This window comes from Sparus aurata, chromosome 23 (assembly GCF_900880675.1).
Source record: "Sparus aurata chromosome 23, fSpaAur1.1, whole genome shotgun sequence".
Lineage (NCBI taxonomy): Eukaryota > Metazoa > Chordata > Actinopteri > Spariformes > Sparidae > Sparus > Sparus aurata.
Genome location: NC_044209.1, coordinates 3,608,781 through 3,628,652, shown reverse-complemented (window position 1 = coordinate 3,628,652; position 19,872 = coordinate 3,608,781). Strand labels below are relative to the sequence as shown.

Genomic DNA, 19,872 nt, shown 5'->3' with positions numbered 1-19,872 from the left:
TCAGGTTTGATTATACAATGGAGTGACAACATTTGATGATATAGTAGTTTGCAGTTGAAAGCAAGAAGTAGGAATGAGAACATGTAAGCCATGAAAGTGTTGCGCTGATGGATTTTGGAGTGGTGGAAGTACTGCTGACAGGATAAGAAGCCGTAACCTTAGAGCTACATACTCCAAACAGCTTAACAGTAAAGAAGGCCTAAGGTGGCAACAGATTTGGCTCTACTGTAAAAATGCTTCGGGATTGATGCCTTCACTCGGTTTGCAAATTTCATGTCAGTAATTTGAAAAAACACAAAGGATCCCACAACTAAGTCAAGACAAGTCAGCTGAGATGAAATCCGCTTCTCTTGATGTGTGATCGCAGACAGCTTGTTAGCCTTAGCTAGCTTTGTAGTTTCCAGATTTGGGCTTGTTTTATTGACAGGGATCCAGCCACATTATTTTTGATTGGCCAATTACAGCTTATAACAGACAGAATACTGAATAGATCACTGTGTACTGCCAGCTAAACACACTTGTGCAACATTATTATCTCCTATGAATTCTCTTACTGGCTGTGAATGTTGTGAAATGTTTGCCTTGTCACCTGTGTTCAACGTGTGACCTCTCATATACACATATATCTATAAACTCCCATAGCAACCTGTGTCAATCATTAAAAGCTTATCTATAAGCTTCTTTATCGAGGGCAAAATGAAAAACCGAAAATAAAATTGAACAAGACAAATTCTTTGCTTTGCATAGCTTCATTTTCACCTCACTTTATGGGTTTATTTCTCTGTTTCTTTCAGTTGTTTTGGTCTTGTGCAATTAGCAAAATACTTTGCTCTTTTACAAATGATAATAGGCACAAACAAACATACAGTACGTACACACCTCCTGGAATGTATCCAGAAGGCATACACAGAAATATTTAATACATGTCAATGCGGTAAAATTACAATACAGAATAAGAATGATAACAATACAATTCTTAGCATGGACATAAACTAAGATATTAATGAGAAAAATAAAAATGTTGCTACAATAATGCAACTTAATAAAATATTTGTCAAGTAATAAAGCTATGAGATTGCGGTTATATTTCTGCTCCAGCATGCACCTCGGTTTTTCACGATACAGTTCTTAAAGATAAACTCCCTGATTTTTTTGATTTTTTTTTTTTCAGAAGTAGCCAACAGCATCTACAAGGTCACAAATGTCCTCTCGATTCACAGTTGATGTTTTGAAACTCAACAGTGAGCCCAGAGGAAGTTTAGAGGTACTATTGGTGCTGTGACAAAATCAGAAGTGTACCTTTAACACAATCATTATGTAACATGAGGACCAGATTGTGGTTCTCTGATATTACTACATGACATCTACTTCTTGCTCAGTGTTTTGTTTCCCACGTCAACTTGAACGTTATTCAGTGTTACTTTCTCTGGAACTGAAAAAATAACTTGGCACCCTGAAAGAGTTTTGTTTTGCTGTTCCTCTCACTCGCCAGCGCCTGTCTGTCTGTTAGTCCATTTGTCCTTCTACCCACTCATGAGCGCCTCGCCTGGCCACCTCCAGTCCCGTCGCGGCACCAATTAATCTATCAAAACACATGAACAAGACCCGTTAGTTTCGCCTACAGGATTTGTCAAATACGTCCCAGTTTCTGGTACACAGTTAAGGGGAAATTCCAGTACAAAACACACAACTCAATCGATGGTTAGGCGGCAACTTGCTCCACAAGCAAACACAACGACCACCATCATAGCCAGTGAAATCTGAAAGCTTTAGAAGATCATTGCTATTTTCCCATATACAAATTTTTTTTTTTGCCGTAATTGTCGTTTCCTGAATCTCTAAACGGTGTTTTTGAGAGTAAAGTTAGCAGGAGCCATAGGGTATATCTGATATCACTGTGTTGGTGTTGTTCGTGGAACATCAGGATCGTCATTGCAAGTTACAAAGAAGTAACAATGCCTTCGCTGCAAGCCGACATGATTGAATGGGTTACGTAGAGGACCCACTCCGGAGACATAGATTAACACCCCATTTGGAACATTTGAAAATGTTCATTATTGAGTTCATACGAAGTTTGCTTATTATTTTCCGTATCTTTTCAGTTTTCATTGCAGGTTGGTTAGGTCGAGGGAGCAGTTGTCAGTGTTACCCACTGGATTTTGTGAGACTATGGAGGGTTGACCTCAGACCACCTTGCTCCCCTGCAAGAAGAATTTGCACATTTTAAAGTTAAATTGTATTGTATTTAATGTGTGCCTCAAGTGGAGGAGTTTAAGTATCTTGGGGTCTTGTTCACGAGTGAGGGAAGGATGGAGCGTGAGATTGACAGACGGATCGGTGCAGCGGCCGCAGTAATGCGGTCTTTGTATCGGTCCGTCGTGGTGAAGAGAGAGCTGAGCCGAAAGGCGAAGCTCTCGATTTACCAGTCAATCTACGTTCCGACCCTCACCTATGGCCATGAACTTTGGGTCATGACCGAAAGAATAAGATCCCGGATACAAGCGGCCGAAATGAGTTTCCTCCGCAGGGTGGCAGGGCGCTCCCTTAGAGATAGGGTGAAGAGCTCTGTCACCCGGGAGGAGCTCAGAGTAGAGCCGCTGCTCCTCCACATCGAGAGGAGCCAGCTGAGGTGGCTCGGGCATCTGTTTCGGATGCCCCCGGGACGCCTCCCTCGGGAGGTGTTCCTGGCATGTCCCTCCGGGAGGAGACCCCGGGGAAGACCCAGGACACGCTGGTGTGACTATGTCGCCCAGCTGGCCTGGGAACGCCTTGGGGTCCTCCCGGAAGAGCTGGAGGCAGTGTCCGGGGAGAGGGAAGTCTGGGTGTCCCTGCTCAGGCAGCTGCCCCCGCAACCCGGCCCCGGATAAGCGGATGAAAATGGATGGATGGATATTTAATGTGAATCCCTCAAAGTATTTGGTCAGGTTGAGGGAACCAAAATACTTGGTTAGGTTAAGAAAATTAAACTATTTCATTAGGTTAAGGGAACAAAAACACTTAGTCAGCTTTAGGGAATAAAAACATTCTGTTACAAAAATATTTGGTTAAGTTTAGGAAACAATGGTTAAGGTTAAAAAAGACCCTTTGATAAAGTTAAACACATCTGAAAGGATAACATCTCCCATATGCTTCTTCTTCACGTCTTTTTACCCCAGAGTCGCAAAGCTATGGCTTCTCAGCAACGTGAATGTTGGTATGATGTTCTGAAGCAACATTAATCATGATGTATGAGGAACAACACCATCAAGGAGGTATCAGAACAAGCGGGCCCAAAATGTTTAAAATGGCTGATAAATGTACATGATCAGACAGGAGGCCTTTTCTTTCCCGCAGATGGCAAATGATCAGAGTGCTACTTCAGTGGAATTTCTACAAAGCCTTAATATCGTGTCCTTCTCCTACATGACGTATGTCAAATCGATGCCTTCATCTGTCTGGTAAAGTGTTTTTTGGCACTCAGACATAGGTGTCTTTTATGTAAATGAGCTTGGTGGAGTCTGCTATGGAAAGTTCTGCAGTGCTGGTGCAGTGTTATCCCACCTGGTGCACCGTTGGCGAAGAGCTGTAGCAGAATGATGAGGAAGCAGTGAAAGTGTGTTTCCTTTTCTGTCACAGGCTGTATCACTGCTGGTTTGAGCTTGTTTTGCTTTTGAAGCTCAATTAATGACAGTTGTGAGGGACACTCGCATCATTTATTCTCGTATGATTATATATGTATATATGTTTATATTGAGTCTTTTATTTAGTCTGACACATCTTACTATTTGAATAATATGCCCCTTAAATAGCAGGAAAAATCATGTGCCATTGACTTTAGACCAGATTTTTGGTTTATGGCACTGTCACTTTCCGCTGCCTGTATATAGCAATGCGCCATCAATGCGCCAGACCAGACCTCATTAAGACCAACCTGTCCATGCCTGCCAACCGATGAGCGCAAGTTTTTACACATTGCGGGCGCCAGAGGTGTGGACATTCCTCAATGAGAAGATGCATTGCAATGCGGACATGGAACGTTCTGCATCGATGCAGAGACAGAGCATAACAGAGGTCTGCGTCTTATGTTGATTGTTGATTGTCCAGCCTCAGCTTGACAATATAGTCCAGTTGCTCCCATGCTTTGAATTGTGGCCGGACATTAGACTAACATTACTCATATAGGAGGTATCTGCATGTAACAATCCCAACGAACTTGCTGAGAAGTACAAACTGGACGAGACTCACACTGAGTGTGACTTCTGCCTCACAACAATTACTAATCACATTAGACATTTTCAACTGAAGCTAATATCTGCAGCCAGATATTAGATCTGAGGAGGCACTGTTAACTTTGCCGTCCAACTCTGAGAGAGGTTTGTGCAGCAGAGTCAATAAACACCTCTTCTTAAAGCTGCTATGTGAAAACAACATTATTGTAGATTACAACAAATGTGAAAGGCACTGCTGATGGATAAATGTCTTGTTTGTGTAATGTTTATGTACTGCGGTACAGATATTGAAAAGATGCAGCTTTTATTTTGTAGACTGCTCTAGTCTGATTGTTGGAAGGACTTTCTGAATAAAACATGAAATGACACTGTGCCACGCACCACTTTGCATCGGGCATTAGTAAGGGCACTTTATGTTAAAGCCGCTGCAAGGAACTTTGATTTAGTGTCTGGCGGTACCTCTGCTGAGCGTTACCACCTCCTGTTAGCATCCGGCTAGCATGTGCATTTGTTTTTGGAAGCAAGCGAAAGAAGAAGCAACTTATTTTGAGTATATTTTTCATTTTTTCAAACACAGTTGTTTGCAGGATGCACAGTGATGATTAAAGTATCTATTGGTGGCTGTATAAGATTATAACTGTAATATGGCGATGGTGAAACAAAGTGTATGTTGCATTAGTGCCGTAGCACAGGACTTCAGAACAGCTCCTTTCGTCAGCACACCACCATGAAAGGTAAATAAAAGGTCATTTATTTTATGATTTATCTGGCCCATATAAACTGGTCTCTGATCAGCTTTGGGCATAAGAAATACAATATTCAAATAGCCAATCATCTCACTGATGGTCTGGTTTGCTTATGTACGTCATATAGAGGTATCAGTAATAAATTGATTTATTTCATGACTGTTTCATAACCAGTTAAAGATTACTTTTTTTTTACATTTAATGTATTGGGATTAGGCTCAGCCTTGAACTGTGCTGAAGGAACTGAGTGAGGAATGTTACAGATCTGACCACTTCAGGTGGCTTTTATGTAAAACTGACTCAGCTGCTTATTCAGACACAAGACCTGCATATCAAATTACCATCAGATCAATGTGAAGAGGTGCATTTCTGAATGAATCTTATTAGAGGTTTTTAATTTCATGGGTGTCGTTACAGTCATCTCAATGACATTAGACTACATATGAAACCCCTCAATGTTCAACAGCAGCACAAACTGCAGCCTCCAGAATAATCACCAAGTCCAGCTGTGTCCTCAGTTAAGTCCAAAGACTGTTTTTTGATAATAATGTTATAATGTTGATATTAAAGAAAGTGGTCATCTTTTTTTTTAACTGTGCCAGAGAATCACTAAGCTTGCAATCTCAGTATTTCTGTTAGAGTAGACCTGTTGTGCGAGAGCTAGCTACAGCTGACAGTTAGCACTTCTGGATGCTCACAGGGGGAAACTCGTTCTCGTCGTCCAAACACACAGGTCCTGCAGCGAACTCGTGTTCCGGGATGACTTCCCCCTTCTTTGCTCCACCATCTTCAGAGTAACCTGGGTACAAATAGATGAAGGAAGCAGACACATGATTAGATGAGTCTGTGTGGACTCTCTGGAAGTCTGCTGAAAGTCCTCCTGACGGCCCTTTTGGACCGGATGAATCTGGACAGTGCTCAGCACTTGCAGACTTCCCGCAAATGCGCCCACACAGTCTGTTCAGTCTGCGAGAGCGGTGATTTGGATACATAAAAACCCTTCATGTTAACACACAGTTGGAGAAAAATGTCTACTAACCGGTGAGAGTTGCAGTGACGGGACCAGAGGCTGGCAAGGCAGCGGTCGCAGCATAGGATGGACAAGTCTGTGTCTCCGTCACCTCTGACCCCTCTGACTCTGTTCCTTCACCCTGGTCATCATCAACCCCGAAAAGTCTACGAGAGGAGGAGAAAGAGAAACGCGAGTGGACAGGAGGAATAACAGGAAATCAGCTTTACACTTGTCATTTGTTTTCTTGAGTTTTTCACACATCTGTCAAACACTGTGAATATTTGTGTTGAAGTCAAGTTTTTACAACTTTGCCTAATCCTCTAACACATCATGGTGTTCAGGCGCTCGCTACAAGTGTTTAATGTAGATGCTAAAAAATGACATTGTGCTGGTTGCACGACACTGTAAAGCAGGTAAGGGGCCAATCAATCATTATTTCTTAGTTTACTGGAAAGTAAAAACTAGGCCCACTTCTATTCAACTAAAGATTCTGCTGTTTGGGTAAACACAGCTTTGGATTTGTTCATTTAAGTCATGTATCTTGCAGGGCTCTCTCCTCCCTTCATCTTGTTAAACCTAATGTTTAAACATGTAGTCAGCAACCTCATCAAAGTCAAACAATATAAAAGTAATGTAACTTGATTACCTCTCCTTACTTTTAGATACAATGGTATCAAACTAGTACATCACTCTTTATTTTCAAATTGTACTCCTGTTTTTACTAAATTCTTTATCTAATTACATCTTTTATTCTGTAACCGTAACTGAATACAGTTTCCTTTCTTTTTGTATCCTCATTATGAAATTCAGTTGCATGTCTTCCTTTACTCCCCAAGCCTGCCCACCACTCTGAAGTGGTGCCTCACCTGTGCTTGTAGGCCAACATGCACTCTCCTCCATCCAGTGGATCTATATTATAGATGAACAGCTGGCCGTCTGCCGTGGCCACCAGCAGTCGTGGAAGCTTCTGGATCCTGAAAAATCACAATGAGTGTCCATTCGATGTTTAGGAACAATCACAGCCATTCAACCCAGCCAAAGAGAGGTCAAACAGGCCAACATCTCTTCTCCTTCAAGATATTAAAACACTGATCCACTTACAAGGAGACATACACAGAATGAAAGAGTGTAATGTGAAGAGCGCTCACATAGCCAGGGTGCAGACGTTCTTCTGGCCGGATGTGAGGAGGTGAACAGTGGCGAAGGCCCGGTCCTGGCTCATCATGCCCGATACCTGAGCAGGGAAGTAGCTGCTGGCTGCTGAGAACATCTTCCCCACGTAGGCTGTCCAGGAGGCAGCATCATCCCCTCCACTGAAGACAGGGTCACAAGCAGTCTTTAGTGAAGGCCATCGGTGGTGTCAAATTACAGTTCATTCATTTTACATTTTTACTTTCATATCTGAATGTGCTCAAGAACTCACATTAATAGAAATTTCAAATTAAAGTGATTGTTTTAGACTAAAATTCTGGTCATTTCTGACAAACTGCTCCTTTAAGTTATGAGAGGTTGAGAACCCCTGCTTAACAACAGGTTCATCCCACAACTTGCAACACGGTTATATTATCTTGATGTATTTACATTGTGTGTGTGTGTGTGTGTGTGTGTGTGTGTGTGTGTGTGTGTGTGTGTGTGTGTGTGTACCTTGGTCCCATTTGCTCCAGTTTAAAGATATGCACCGTCTCTGTGTTGCTGGATGCACAGAGGAACTGGCCCTCGTGGCTGAAGGATAAAGAGCTTATATTGACGTACCTGCATACAGACACAAACACAAACACAGAAACAAGCAAAAACAGGATTAACTTTACCTATCAGTAGCCTAGTAGATCTAGGTTCTTTAGTAAGGTTTATATCATTAGCTGTGCTTATACATTGGACACTGTATATCCTCATGTTGCAGCGCAGATCTAATATGAACTCTAACCTCTTCATGCCTCTGCGGAACTCAAACAGACGCTGGCCCTCAGGAATGGAGAACACTCGGATGACGGTGCCCTGCAGAGACAACAGCCAGTGAGCTGATAACTTTACAATGGTTCACCACAGGGACATGTTTTCTAGCAAATTCTTCCTTGACATGTGAAAAATAGATAAATAAATATTTATGTTAGGAACTTGGTGGTTTAGAGCAGCTGCTCTTCCCTCATGATGATCTTCAGCATCCGTCCATTTATAGTCTTTCATGTAATGTATACAAATCTAAAGCCCTGCTATCAGCATGTGAGACTACAACGCTCTTGTATCCAACAATACAAAAGCTTTGACAGAAACAATGTACTGATGATTTTCCTATTACTAACAGAGCCATAAAGGTATAAAGTCTGACGTCACAGTGATTAGAGGAAAGAAAGGATGAATTCCCTCAGGAGCAAGAATGTGACATGTGGTTGAGTTTATGCACCCACTTCAGAAGAGGTGTATGCTAACGCCATAATCATGACTTCAGCTTAAAAGAGGGTGAAAAATATCTTGGGATTTCTGGACGTCTGGAGACTTCGATGATGCCTGACAAACTATATGGGGTGAGATTTTTCATTTTTGGGAGAACCGTTCTTTTAAGATGGAGATTGTTCAAAGAGCGCACATCTCATGCTATATTTCTATTTCTACTTTGCACAGAGCATCTGGAACATCAACAATTTCCTCCCGGGGAGTATTCTCATTCTGATTCTGATTCTGATCTCATGGTAATATGCCTCTTAGAATTTGGAAATTCCCTGGTATGTATGAATGAATGGTGAATGTAGCACTCGAGGAAAAGTCACAGAAATCACAAGAAATGAAACAAGTATTAATCCTATGGGGAACGTGAAAATACAGAGCAAACTGACTGGAGATTCAACCTTAGCTTTTGAACTCCCTTGCCATGGTTGAAAGTGCTGGTCCAAGAAAAACTATGGTCTGATGGTGCTGTAAAAGGGTAATGTTAGAAAGTCATCACAATAACAGGGAATCATCCTCTGGGGACCATGAACATCCACCACAGGAAGTGCTGGATGGACAGACGGTTGCTCTGGGACTAACTAAATGTAGCGTATGCCTATCTGAGGGGGTTAGTCAGGCTCATCAAAGGACTGTCTTACCCGCTCTGAGGCACTGGCCAGTTTGGTGGCCGAGGAGTTGAAGGTGAGAGCTGCCAGAGGACTGTCATGAGCTGGGATCATGGTTACTGTGCTCTGAAACAAGGAAGAGGACAATGAAGGACACAGGGAGAAAGAGAGTTATCCACACTGATACAATGGTCATGTCATTAAGACTAGCTTTGGTATATACATTGCCGTGAAGAGGAATCAAATTAAAACAAGGAGACTAAAAAAATCCAGAAGCTTTAAATATCCCAATAATCAACACATCTACACAAAGTATTGTGTTTGTATCAAAGGCTGCCAATTTAGACCTTTTTTCTTATTCTAAGCTGATACAAAACTGAGTCATGACAAAGAGAAGTAAGACTGTATGAAGCAACAGCCTGGAGGGATGTGTTCTCTGTCTGGCTGAGTTCACATGAACAGCCAGCATGTGGCAGAGATCAGCTCACACATTTCCAGGAATGAGAAGTAACCTGAGGTAGTCTGAATCTGAGGAAAATCCAAAAACATGACACGGTTTCACCTGACAGTGGAGGAACAATAAGAGCTGGTTGCTGTGAGCAAACAATACACACTGGAACAGAGTGAGAAACTTAACACTTCTGTATACAAAGAACAGACTGTTGTGAAAGATTAACTTTTCCTGGTATTTCATGTCGTACTCCATAGTATCACATCTACTCAATGTCCAAATAAGTCCCTACCCACCTGAGTCACATGTCTAGCTCAAAGTTACCCCCTGGTAGGTGCTCAGTAGTGCCACCAAATCTCTAATCCTCCTCCAAGCTCACTGTTCCTGAAATCCTGAAACCACAGCATCTGTGGCACCATTCCCAAAAGTAAAAAAGGCTTCAGAGCTGTAGTCCAAAAACACAGCAGGGAAGGTGCCATCAGAACTGCAGATAAACAAGTACGAGAAAACAGGAGGAGACCGGAGAAGATGACCTCAGACAAAAGTTCCTCAGAAAGCACAGTCTCACACTGCGTCCCTGTTTTCATTTATGTTTATGCAATAAGTTCAGTTTCAGGTGGGAGACCTTCCATTTATGCGATTGCAAACAAGTGTTGAAAGCGTTTTGACCCACTGTTTTTTCATTTCAAAGAGGAGAGCAGTTTGTTTCAACCTTCTAAATTAAATAACTAGAACTCACCTACAGCTGAACTCTTCCATAACGGCAAACTGCATACCTCAGCAACGTGAGGTGGTTCCTAGTTATCACACATTTGGTTCCGTCTCAATTAAAAACCATAAGTAAGTCAAAATAAACTATATGTAAACTATACACTAACCTTGATGTAAAAATGAACTGTATTATATGTGAAACAGCAAGTAAAACCAAACAATACTCAACCATATGTAAAACTACATGTTAATTATCTATAACATAATATGTAAACCTATATAACTAGAAATAACTAGAAATTAAATGAAATTGGTGAAATGGAAAATGGAACAGCTTCGATTATTACGATGTATAATATTTCATCTCATCTCATCCAAAGAGATACTGTCTCATAGCCCATGGAGACAAGCCGATGAGTACTCTCTAGACATTGACTAACCGATTACAAGTTTTCACAAAATATATAGGTTAATCCTTTCACAACTAAACAGCTATTGATAGAATGAGACAGGTTTGTTTTGATGAGATAAGTTTTTGTCATTTTGGCCTCAACTAATAATTATTTTCAATGTTGATTTATCTTAATCAATTCGTTCTTTGGTCAACAAACTGTGAGAAAATGGTAATAAAAGTAAATATAATCATATATTTTGATCTATGTTTTTCCCAGAACCCAAGATGACATCATCAAATGTTTGGTTTTGTCCACAACCCAGAGATATTCAGTTCGCTGTCATAGATGAGTAAAGAAACCAGTAAGTACTAATATTTAAGAGGCCTGAATCTTCTTAAAAATGTACTCAAAATGATGAATTAATGAGATGGTTGCAGGCTAATTTTAAAGCTGACAGATAATCGAAAAATTGACTAATCGTTGAAGCTTTAGTTATTGTAATATTGTATCTTCAAAATCTAATATTATGTTGGGATTGTGTTATAGCAAAAAGATTTTGTGTAATATTGTACTTTTAAAAAAAAATCTTGACAAGAAATGCCAGCACTGTGAAAGAGTGAGACACTATTTTGGCGTAAAAATCTGTCTTGTCTTGCCTTATAACAATACCAAGAGAGTTTATTGATATATGTATTGGATTCTACTGTATGTGTTAGGCTGACAGACACATTAGATACATTAAACAATTTAACTGCAATAAGAGAGAGAGTGAGGGACAGAGAGGATGATATATATAATAATGACCTGTTCTCTTACCAAACTGTTGGCATCATACACTATGATCTCCCCAATGGTGGCACTGCCGGGGTACGCCAGGTAGGAGTTGGAATGGTTGATAGACAGAGCACAGAGACCTGCAAGAGGATTAGAAGGAAAAAGAGTAATTGTCAACTTTACTCCGAATAGTGGTTCATAGCACGGCCAGCCAGGAAACTCAACCATCAGTTTGTGGACGGGGGACTAAGACTGCTACACCATTCCAAACAAGTAAAACATGAAGTTGGACTCAGGGATGGACTCATAGTTTTTCAGACAGGTTCAGATTGTGGGTCTGTTTGATTATCAAACTCCAAGTGAAAGATCACAAAAGTCACGTGGATGATAAAATCAGTAAAGATGTTGTAATTACACAGTTTGGCCATTATATTAAATTGGCTTCAACAACGCTCGTCCTGGGGGCATGGATCGTGCCCCCTTGACATAGACAGGATTCTTGGCTGAGCCTGATCTACATTGTGGTGCTGCACCACCTTTACCTTTCCAGCAGTTTGAAAATGACACATAACACACAAGCTTTACAAAGGTCTTGAGAAGACGAAGCGTTTATTCACTGACAGCTGTAACCTACAGCGTACAATAACTGCAAAATTGACAACTTTCTGCTAAACTTTACCGATTCTATCTGATTGCTCTCTCTCTCTCTCTCTCTGTTGCTAAACCACACACTTACTAAATGGCCTGTCTCTTACCTGAGGGGTTGGACGGAGTGTTGAGCAGAGTCTTGAGCAGCTTCATGTCTTTGATGTTGTGAATATAAATGGACTCTTCAAGGCACACCACAAGCCTCTGCAATACACGGCATATTACAGGTGATTACACTCTGGTATAATGCAATCAACCTTGGATTCTGTGGCCGACATCACAACCACACTGTTCACAATGAATTCCGCGAAAGAAACTCAAAGCGGCAGTTCCACCCGCGGCTCCCAGTGACATGAAGCACTTGTTCACTTCATCAAAACATGAGCTCACATTTCTGTCAACAGGCCTCTTATTATGTCATGACAGTGAGCTTGCAACCTGTAGATATCAAAATCTATCACCGCCAAAATGCATTTGCAGATGAACTGATTTTTGTTACAGCACTAAATAGTGCCATCTAACCAGCAACAACAAGCTTTGGTTCCTTCTTGGCGGTCTCACAATGTTAGGGAGTCCATCTTAAACAATAGAAGATTTACAGCTATCAAACATTGAAGATGAGTCTGAATTAGGGGCTGGAACTTCTCTCTGGGAGAGCAACAGACATAGGTGTCATTCAGACGTTGTCATAACTTCTTTAATACTGTAACAGATTTGGGTATGAGCAAGTTTTTTTCTACTTTTTTTTGTTCTTGAAATTACCTGCCAACAAGGAACGTATAAAAAGGACAAGGGTCATTACATCACTGCTGCCAGAAAAGTTTCCTGTCGCCACACTTCTCTTTATCTCACCTGTCTCAATTTCACAGGTTTACAACCTGGATGATGGAGGTATCTGTATTTTGGTTCGTGTTATAATCTTTGCCAAAGAGGTTTTGTTTTCACCCGTGTCCGTTTGTTGGTTGGTTGGTTTGTCAGCAGAATTGGACAAAAAAACTATTGAACTGATTTACCTGAAACTTGGATGGAGGACGGGCCTTGGACTAGAATGGACCCCTTTAACTTTTGGTGCTGATCCAGATAAATGGACAGCTTCAGGAATGTATTCTCACTTTCTTTAACAATGTGAGATAGGGCTTTCTCAACATTTTCCTTAACTTCTCAGGGAATAAGGCGTTGATCTTGATGAAAAAAGTCAGGTGTATTTAGGTGGCTGTGAGTACTTCTTACTTTCTGCAGGAGCTGAATTATATGGACATACTATACGTGTGCTCACACAGGCTGCCTCACCTGTCTGTTGAGCTTGACAGCCAGGATGTTGTTGGGGTAGCTGTAATTGCAGATCTCTGTGCCCTTCTTGAAGTGGTAGATGTTCATGCGCTGTGGCATGGTGGTGCTCACCACGACTACCAGACTGCTAGAGAACAGACGCTCCACGATGTAGACATCTGGAGTTTCTGCTTGGGGGAAACAGGGAGCAGACAGAGAGGCAGAGACAGAGACAGAGACAGAGACAGAGACAGCGCTTTAACCAGACTATCACTTACTGTACAGTCAAAGGCAGTTAAAGGAGAGCACAAGAGAAATAAAGCAAGCTGACCAAACCTCTTTAGTCTCAGGTCAGGGAAGACATTTTTCAAACTGGGTGACTGGGTATCATCAAGTTCTAAAGTTTGGACGAATCCCTCCTGCATTCAAATTTTCAATTAATCAACCACTAAAGTTAAATCATTGTTGTTGTTTCCTTCATCAAGTTCCATGCATTCTTTACAGATAAATTATATTTTAATCACAATTGAGTTTCATGGGAATCTGTTCAGTAGTTTGTGTTTAATCCCAATAACTAACCAACCAACAAACAGACACAGGTGAAAACACTGCCTCCGTGGCAAAGATAACAATTGCAGTATAGAAAGATTGTAACAAGTTGTCTAGACTTTTTGACCCTATTGTATATCAGCCGAGCAATATATCTGTCAGGCTCTACAGCTGATTGTGGTTTATTACAGATATATTAGTATATCAGGCAATAAGTAACAAATGAACTCTTTAGTAAGAAGAAAACACTCCAATATTTACACATTGCATAATCCAACCTCAACCAAATAGACAGTCTAAGAAATGAACAAGGTGATGATACAATTGCTCAACAACGGATCACAGAACCACAGATAATCTTCCAAACACAACATATTCCAGATTATATCATACAGCACATCAGACTGGACCTGACGCTGCAGACTACAGACCAAACATGCCTGTTCTGAAGAAACTCTTCATTGCCATGGGAGGCTGCTGTAAAAAAAAAAAAAAGAAGTTCATGAGCACTGTGTAATTACTGCAAGCTCGGCCTTGTCTGAGAATACCAGTCACAAAAACCCCCAAAATAAGGCCGTGACAGTTGTGATGTGGAGAGGCAGAATTGTCAGAGTTCTCATAGCTGGGATAATGAGTGCTTGCGTTTACATGCACAGAGAATTCCCTTCCTCACCCAGTTATTCATGGAGCCAGCGTGCATACATCATGATCAGGAACTCAGTATCATAATTATACTGATTTTAGTTTCTGGTGAGGTCATACTCTGATTTAGCAGGAACTGGGTAAGATGTCTGATATATCTGGATAAAGGGACAGATCATGGAAGTTTTTTTAATTTCTTTAACATTGTATCGGGCTTCTAAACTCTGTGTGGGAGTGTCCTTACAGAGCTGTTAAGGACATGTGTGAGCTCTGAGTTGCAGCGTCATTAGGGCCACTTGTTTGTTTTTTTGTTTGGTTTTCTTTTGGCAGCTTTTAATGACACCTCTGTATCTTTTGACTCATCACTATATGGGTATACTTTGATTACACTAAAAAATGTGACACGGAGAGTTATCTAGTACTGTCGTGGAGATCATTATTTCCATTGTATTTTCACTTTGCTACTCTTGTGTTCTAAAAGACTGAGGAGGAACAAACAGTTGGAAAGTTAACTCTTGGCAAGAGAAAGAAAGAAGAAGAAATAGAAAAAGAAAGCGGATTTCATAAACAGATGAGCCTTAATAAGAGCTGGACCTGTGTATGAACAATAGGCAGCTTATGTACTGTGGGTACGTGGAACCAGTGTTTGTCTGTCTTCCACAAACTCAGCGTTCCTTTTATGGAAACGCTGAGGAGAGGTGATGTGGCCTGAAGTGAGCTCATCCACAGCAGACGGGTTACATCAACCACAACTGCTCACAGGGTTTTCATCCTGTCTGACACCAAAAAGAATGGAACTCAGTGATCCATCAGGGACACGAGGATGGTTCTGGAGTCCCTGCTGCCATCGTAACTGTGTCTCTGCCAAAAAACACTGTAACAGAGCCAGCATGGAATGGACCGTGTTGTATGATTAGCCAGTTTTCCAGAGAAGTCATGAGCATGTGTTTAATAACTGTGGCACTGAAATGTAATTTTTAACTAAATGTGGATGGATGTTTAGCACACACTGATGTAACTTGCAGTCAGAGCTCATACTGACCACTCTCATGGATACAGTCCAGTTTTTCCACCATGGTCAAAGAAAACAGCTTGTAGCCAGTCTTTGTTCCCAGGGCCAGTGACCTGCAACACAAACGCACACACACACACACACACACAAATAAACAGACATACTGTCAGTACAACTGGAAAGCATCTCGCTTGAAATACACCTTAAATTTTGGGTGACTTCACTTCGACGTTATCGCATTTATTTCCTAGGTCCTTCCTGCAGGGAGCCTCCTAGTGGTGAACAATGTCACTCATAAGGAGTGTGATCAGCTGAAGTTGAAGTCAAACACCTCCCTCTCTCTCTGGGTCTTTCGACCTCATGTAACAGGCCTTCACGGATGGTTTGGTTCTTAGTGCTCTAAGTATGGAGTATCTTTCATGATCAGAGGTAATAAATAACTCTAGCACACGCTGGGTTGTAGTTAAATGCTACAAGTACATATGATAGACAGACCTTAAGTTAAATAGGCACTCCACAGTAAAGTTCCGATTAATGATGTAAAGGAGTACAAACAGCCTATGAGTTGCATAATGTCTTCTGTAGCTCAAGAGGGCCTTTGTTAAAGGATAAGTTCACCCAAAAAATGTAATTCTATCATTATTTACTCGCCTCATACTGATAGAAAGTCGGGGAAATTTCTTTGACGCTATATGGAGCTGTGCAGAGTTATCTAAAAAAATAAAAATAAAAAATCAATTGTTGTTTAACGTTTACAACAAGTCCCCATCCACTTCAGTTGTTAAGGAGAATACTGCAACACCGTTTTTCTGTAAAGCTCCAGAAATTTTTTGGGGACTATGACACTTCACTTGACTTTCCATCAGCATGGGGTCGAATCAAAAAAGAACTGAATTTTCACTTTTGGGAGAAGTTTTCACACATACCCAAATGTCATCAAACAACTAGTGACAACAAAGATTGACGTCTGTGTCTCCACGTGTCGCCTGTGTCTCTGCAAAAAAGCTGTACTTGATCACACCACAAAGACTGCAATCGACAGCCAACTGTGTGCCACAGACGCCCTCATCGCATACATTTGGTGTTTGTCAATACTTACCTGTTGACATATAGCCCTCAGGAACACTCATTAAATGCTCTTCTGCTGTCTTGTCAAACACAGTAGCCAACCTTCTGTCACTTCCCGTCTCACGTTAGCTTATTTGTAGCCACTGTATTTGCAGCCTCAACTAACACTGCAGTCCAGACAGACAGTTCAGCCTGTTTGAGAGAGGCATCGGTTCATTTTTACGCCGGTCATTTTTTTTTTTATTGGTGTCTTCATTCCCCTCTGTGAGGATCTGTACATTCCTGTTCTGTTTCATCCTGTTTCTGAGCAGGAGGAAACCTGCAGAACCCTCAGAAAATACAGCTTTCTCTCTCATCTCCTCCCTTTATGTAAACAAGAGTTGATTGCAATTTAGGTGGCTGGAACAAGACATTACGCCAAGGGAACGAGTCATTATCTCTGGAGACAAAGTGTAAAAAATCATGAGCCTGCATTTTTCTGTTGTCTGAACACTGTTACTGCCATATGGGCTTGAGCTTTGCACGTACAGACATACACATCCAGCAAGCCTTTCCCTCACAATATAACGCTCTTATCTTGGAGTACTCAGCACTTTAATCTGTTATTGGCAGGTCTGTGCCTTACATCCTGTTTATTGTGAAACAATAAAGCTACATTTACATTTACATTTAGGGCATTTAGTAGATGCTTTTGTACAAAGCGTCTTACAGTAATTCATACAAACATTCATACACTGATGGCGGTGGCTGCCATGCAAGGTGCCGACCAGCACATCAGGGGCAGTTTTGGGTTCACTGTCTTGCCCAAGGACACTCCGACATACAGACAAGGGAAATCGAGCCAGCAACCTTTCAATAGCAAGACACTGGCTCTACTCCTGAGCCACAGCAGCCCAAATGTATTTAAAGCTACCTTATGGACTGTATGTGCATTGTATTGCCTAACAAGGGGGGCTTGGGCTTGACTGTCAAAGGTTTTAATCCTGAGCCACTTTTTAAAGCAGACCATTACTCAGCACTTGTTGCTCATAGTAAAATATGAGTTGCTAGGGAAGTTTTTCCCTTGGAGGGCAAAACTGAATCTTAATAGTGGGCCATAGGCCAAGAGCAGGCAACTATTGTAGTTTATTGTTAAGGTGCAAAAAGGTACTGGCATCCTTAAAGGAACAGTTCACCCAAAAATGGATATTCAGTCATCATTAATCCTCCCCATGCTGATGGAAAGTCTATTAAGGCCGTACGGTGGTCGATGGGTGCAAAATCACAACGGCACAACCTGTGTTTTCTGACGTGCAGTGGTGTTTTCTGACTGGCTGTTGTGATTTGCACCCGTTGGCCACAGTATTTTCATCCTCTACAAAACATTTCTGGAGCTTCACAGCTCACAGGGTTGAAGCATTCTCCTAAAAAACTGAAGAAGCTAGGCAAAAATAAACCCATAATTGGCCCCACTTTCATCCAGCAGCCCAAAGATTCCTAATGTATTTGAAAAGACGTTATTTACAAACTTGCATTGTGGTCGAACTTGCCCACTTCAGGGCATGCCCGTTAAAGCTTTTAGCTTAGCAGCTGTGTGAAGATTTTGGCTTTCAGAAGGGTTTTTCTGTTGTTTTTACTTCAGTTGCTGTGAAGCTCTTTTGAAGCGGTTTTGTGGATATATGCATTGTATATGTGCTTTCAATGAGCATGGGGGTGAGGAGATGATGACAGGATCTTTTATTTTTTATTTTTTTTGGGGGGGGGGATTGTTTAATTGATGGACTTCCTGAATGTCACTGTGCCCAAGCTTGCTTAGATTATATAAAATAGTAATTAATTAGAGATCATTTTAACCTCACAATATGTAATATGTAAAAGCTGTAATATGATATATTTTCTTCAAATGTATTTTGAAATTTAATTTAGCAAGAAATATGAATTGAAATTCAACCTTATTGGCCAACTTTGGCAGCCCTTCCCTAGAAACAACTGGTAGACACTGCCATTGAGCAAGGCACTGTGAACACCCTACTGATCCAGCCGTTTCAAAAACATTGAGCCTTGTTAACTCTAGTTTGTGTGTTGCCTGTTACGTCCTACATTTCCCATAATGCAACACCCCTCAATCTGTTTATAGGTTGTAGTCACGTGACTATGACATCATCTCTGTTATTTTCTCAAACTTTCTGAAGCTTCTCCTTATCCACAGAAGACATTATGGGCTACAGCTGTCTCGACTGGCTGAATGCTACTGTCCAACATAGGCAAACTGATGGCATGTAAAAATGGTGAAGTGCCCCTTTAACTGCATGTATGGGCATAAGGCAGGGATGTAGCCTAGATGGGAAACAGCTGGCTTCATTAATTTGGCAATAACTGAATTACCTTCAAACACCGTCATGTTGAAGGCAAAGCCGTGTGCATGTGTCTAATTTCAGGGGGAAATCAAGCAGGATGAGTCTAGTTTGTCTTTGACTCATCAGTTTGCTTACGTGGAGTCTTGGTTGAAAGAGGCGCAGCCAAACCGGATCCCCGGTCCGCCCGGTCCGCCAGGCCCGTCTGCTCCCTCTCCGCTCTCCATCCCGATTCCCAGCGACCTCCTTCCCTCCCTCCGCCCTGGATTGGAGGCCTGGGATCGGCTGCACCTCTTCGCTCGATGTCGGCGGAAGACGGCTCCAATTTGGGAGAAATGTGGACCGAGTGATGTGTAAAGTGGGCGCTCGAGGCAGAGCAAGCCGTTTGCTCGCTAGAAATTAATTTAAATTCCGTTTCAGTGCCGTTATTTTAGAGGACGGTTATCCGGAGCCTGGAGGAAAAGAAGGGGAAACGAAGCAAAACAAGAACAGCTGACGGCGCTACGTCGCATGTTCGCCTCCTCCGATTGGTTCGTAGTGAAACCATGTTGCCGCTGTTCGCTATTTTGATTGGTCAAGCGTGCAGGAGTGTGTTTGTTATTGGCTGCTAGGGTGGAGCTGGCTTTGTTTGTGTCTGTCCATTCATGTCATGTAGTCTAGTTAAATCCCAACAGTCTCTACTGTGGCCAAACACTGAACACATTTTTTTTTTTTTTATGTTTTCGTTAATGCAGTAACTCTCTCTCTCTCAAACATGATTACATTTTGTAATCGTTAAAATTGGTGCACATGGCTCAAATTCAAATTCCATAACTTTAGTTTGAATAGATGTCACAGAACACAGGAATTAAGTCGGGGGACTTGCAACGAATAGACGACGGGGGAACTTGAGAAGCGGCTTGATGCAGTGTTCTACTTTAATTTAATTCAACGCAGTTTTAATCCTAACTGGGTATGCCGAATTTATCCGAACATCCTATTTATCCAAGAAAATGTATTTCTCC

General features: G+C 41.5%; 1 protein-coding gene across 4 annotated transcripts; it reads right to left on the bottom strand.

Annotated features, from left to right (window-relative positions):
* Positions 1 to 738: 738 nt before the first annotated feature.
* On the bottom strand, positions 739 to 19,391 carry wipi1 (WD repeat domain, phosphoinositide interacting 1). Of its 4 annotated transcripts, none has more exons than XM_030408581.1 (13): positions 19,007 to 19,391; positions 15,498 to 15,580; positions 13,286 to 13,455; positions 12,103 to 12,199; positions 11,378 to 11,487; positions 9,050 to 9,142; positions 7,891 to 7,961; positions 7,611 to 7,718; positions 7,115 to 7,279; positions 6,833 to 6,940; positions 5,994 to 6,130; positions 5,653 to 5,753; positions 739 to 1,582 (listed from the first exon to the last, which is right to left on the bottom strand). In XM_030408581.1, exons 1-13 carry the CDS (start codon positions 19,093 to 19,095, stop codon positions 1,532 to 1,534), a joined length of 1,383 nt encoding a protein of 460 aa, XP_030264441.1. In that variant the 5' UTR covers positions 19,096 to 19,391; the 3' UTR covers positions 739 to 1,531. The 4 variants fall into 4 exon arrangements, with proteins under 4 accessions (XP_030264441.1, XP_030264443.1, XP_030264442.1 ...); XM_030408583.1 differs by having other exon boundaries at positions 11,390 to 11,487; XM_030408582.1 differs by having other exon boundaries at positions 13,286 to 13,452.
* Positions 19,392 to 19,872: the final 481 nt, after the last annotated feature.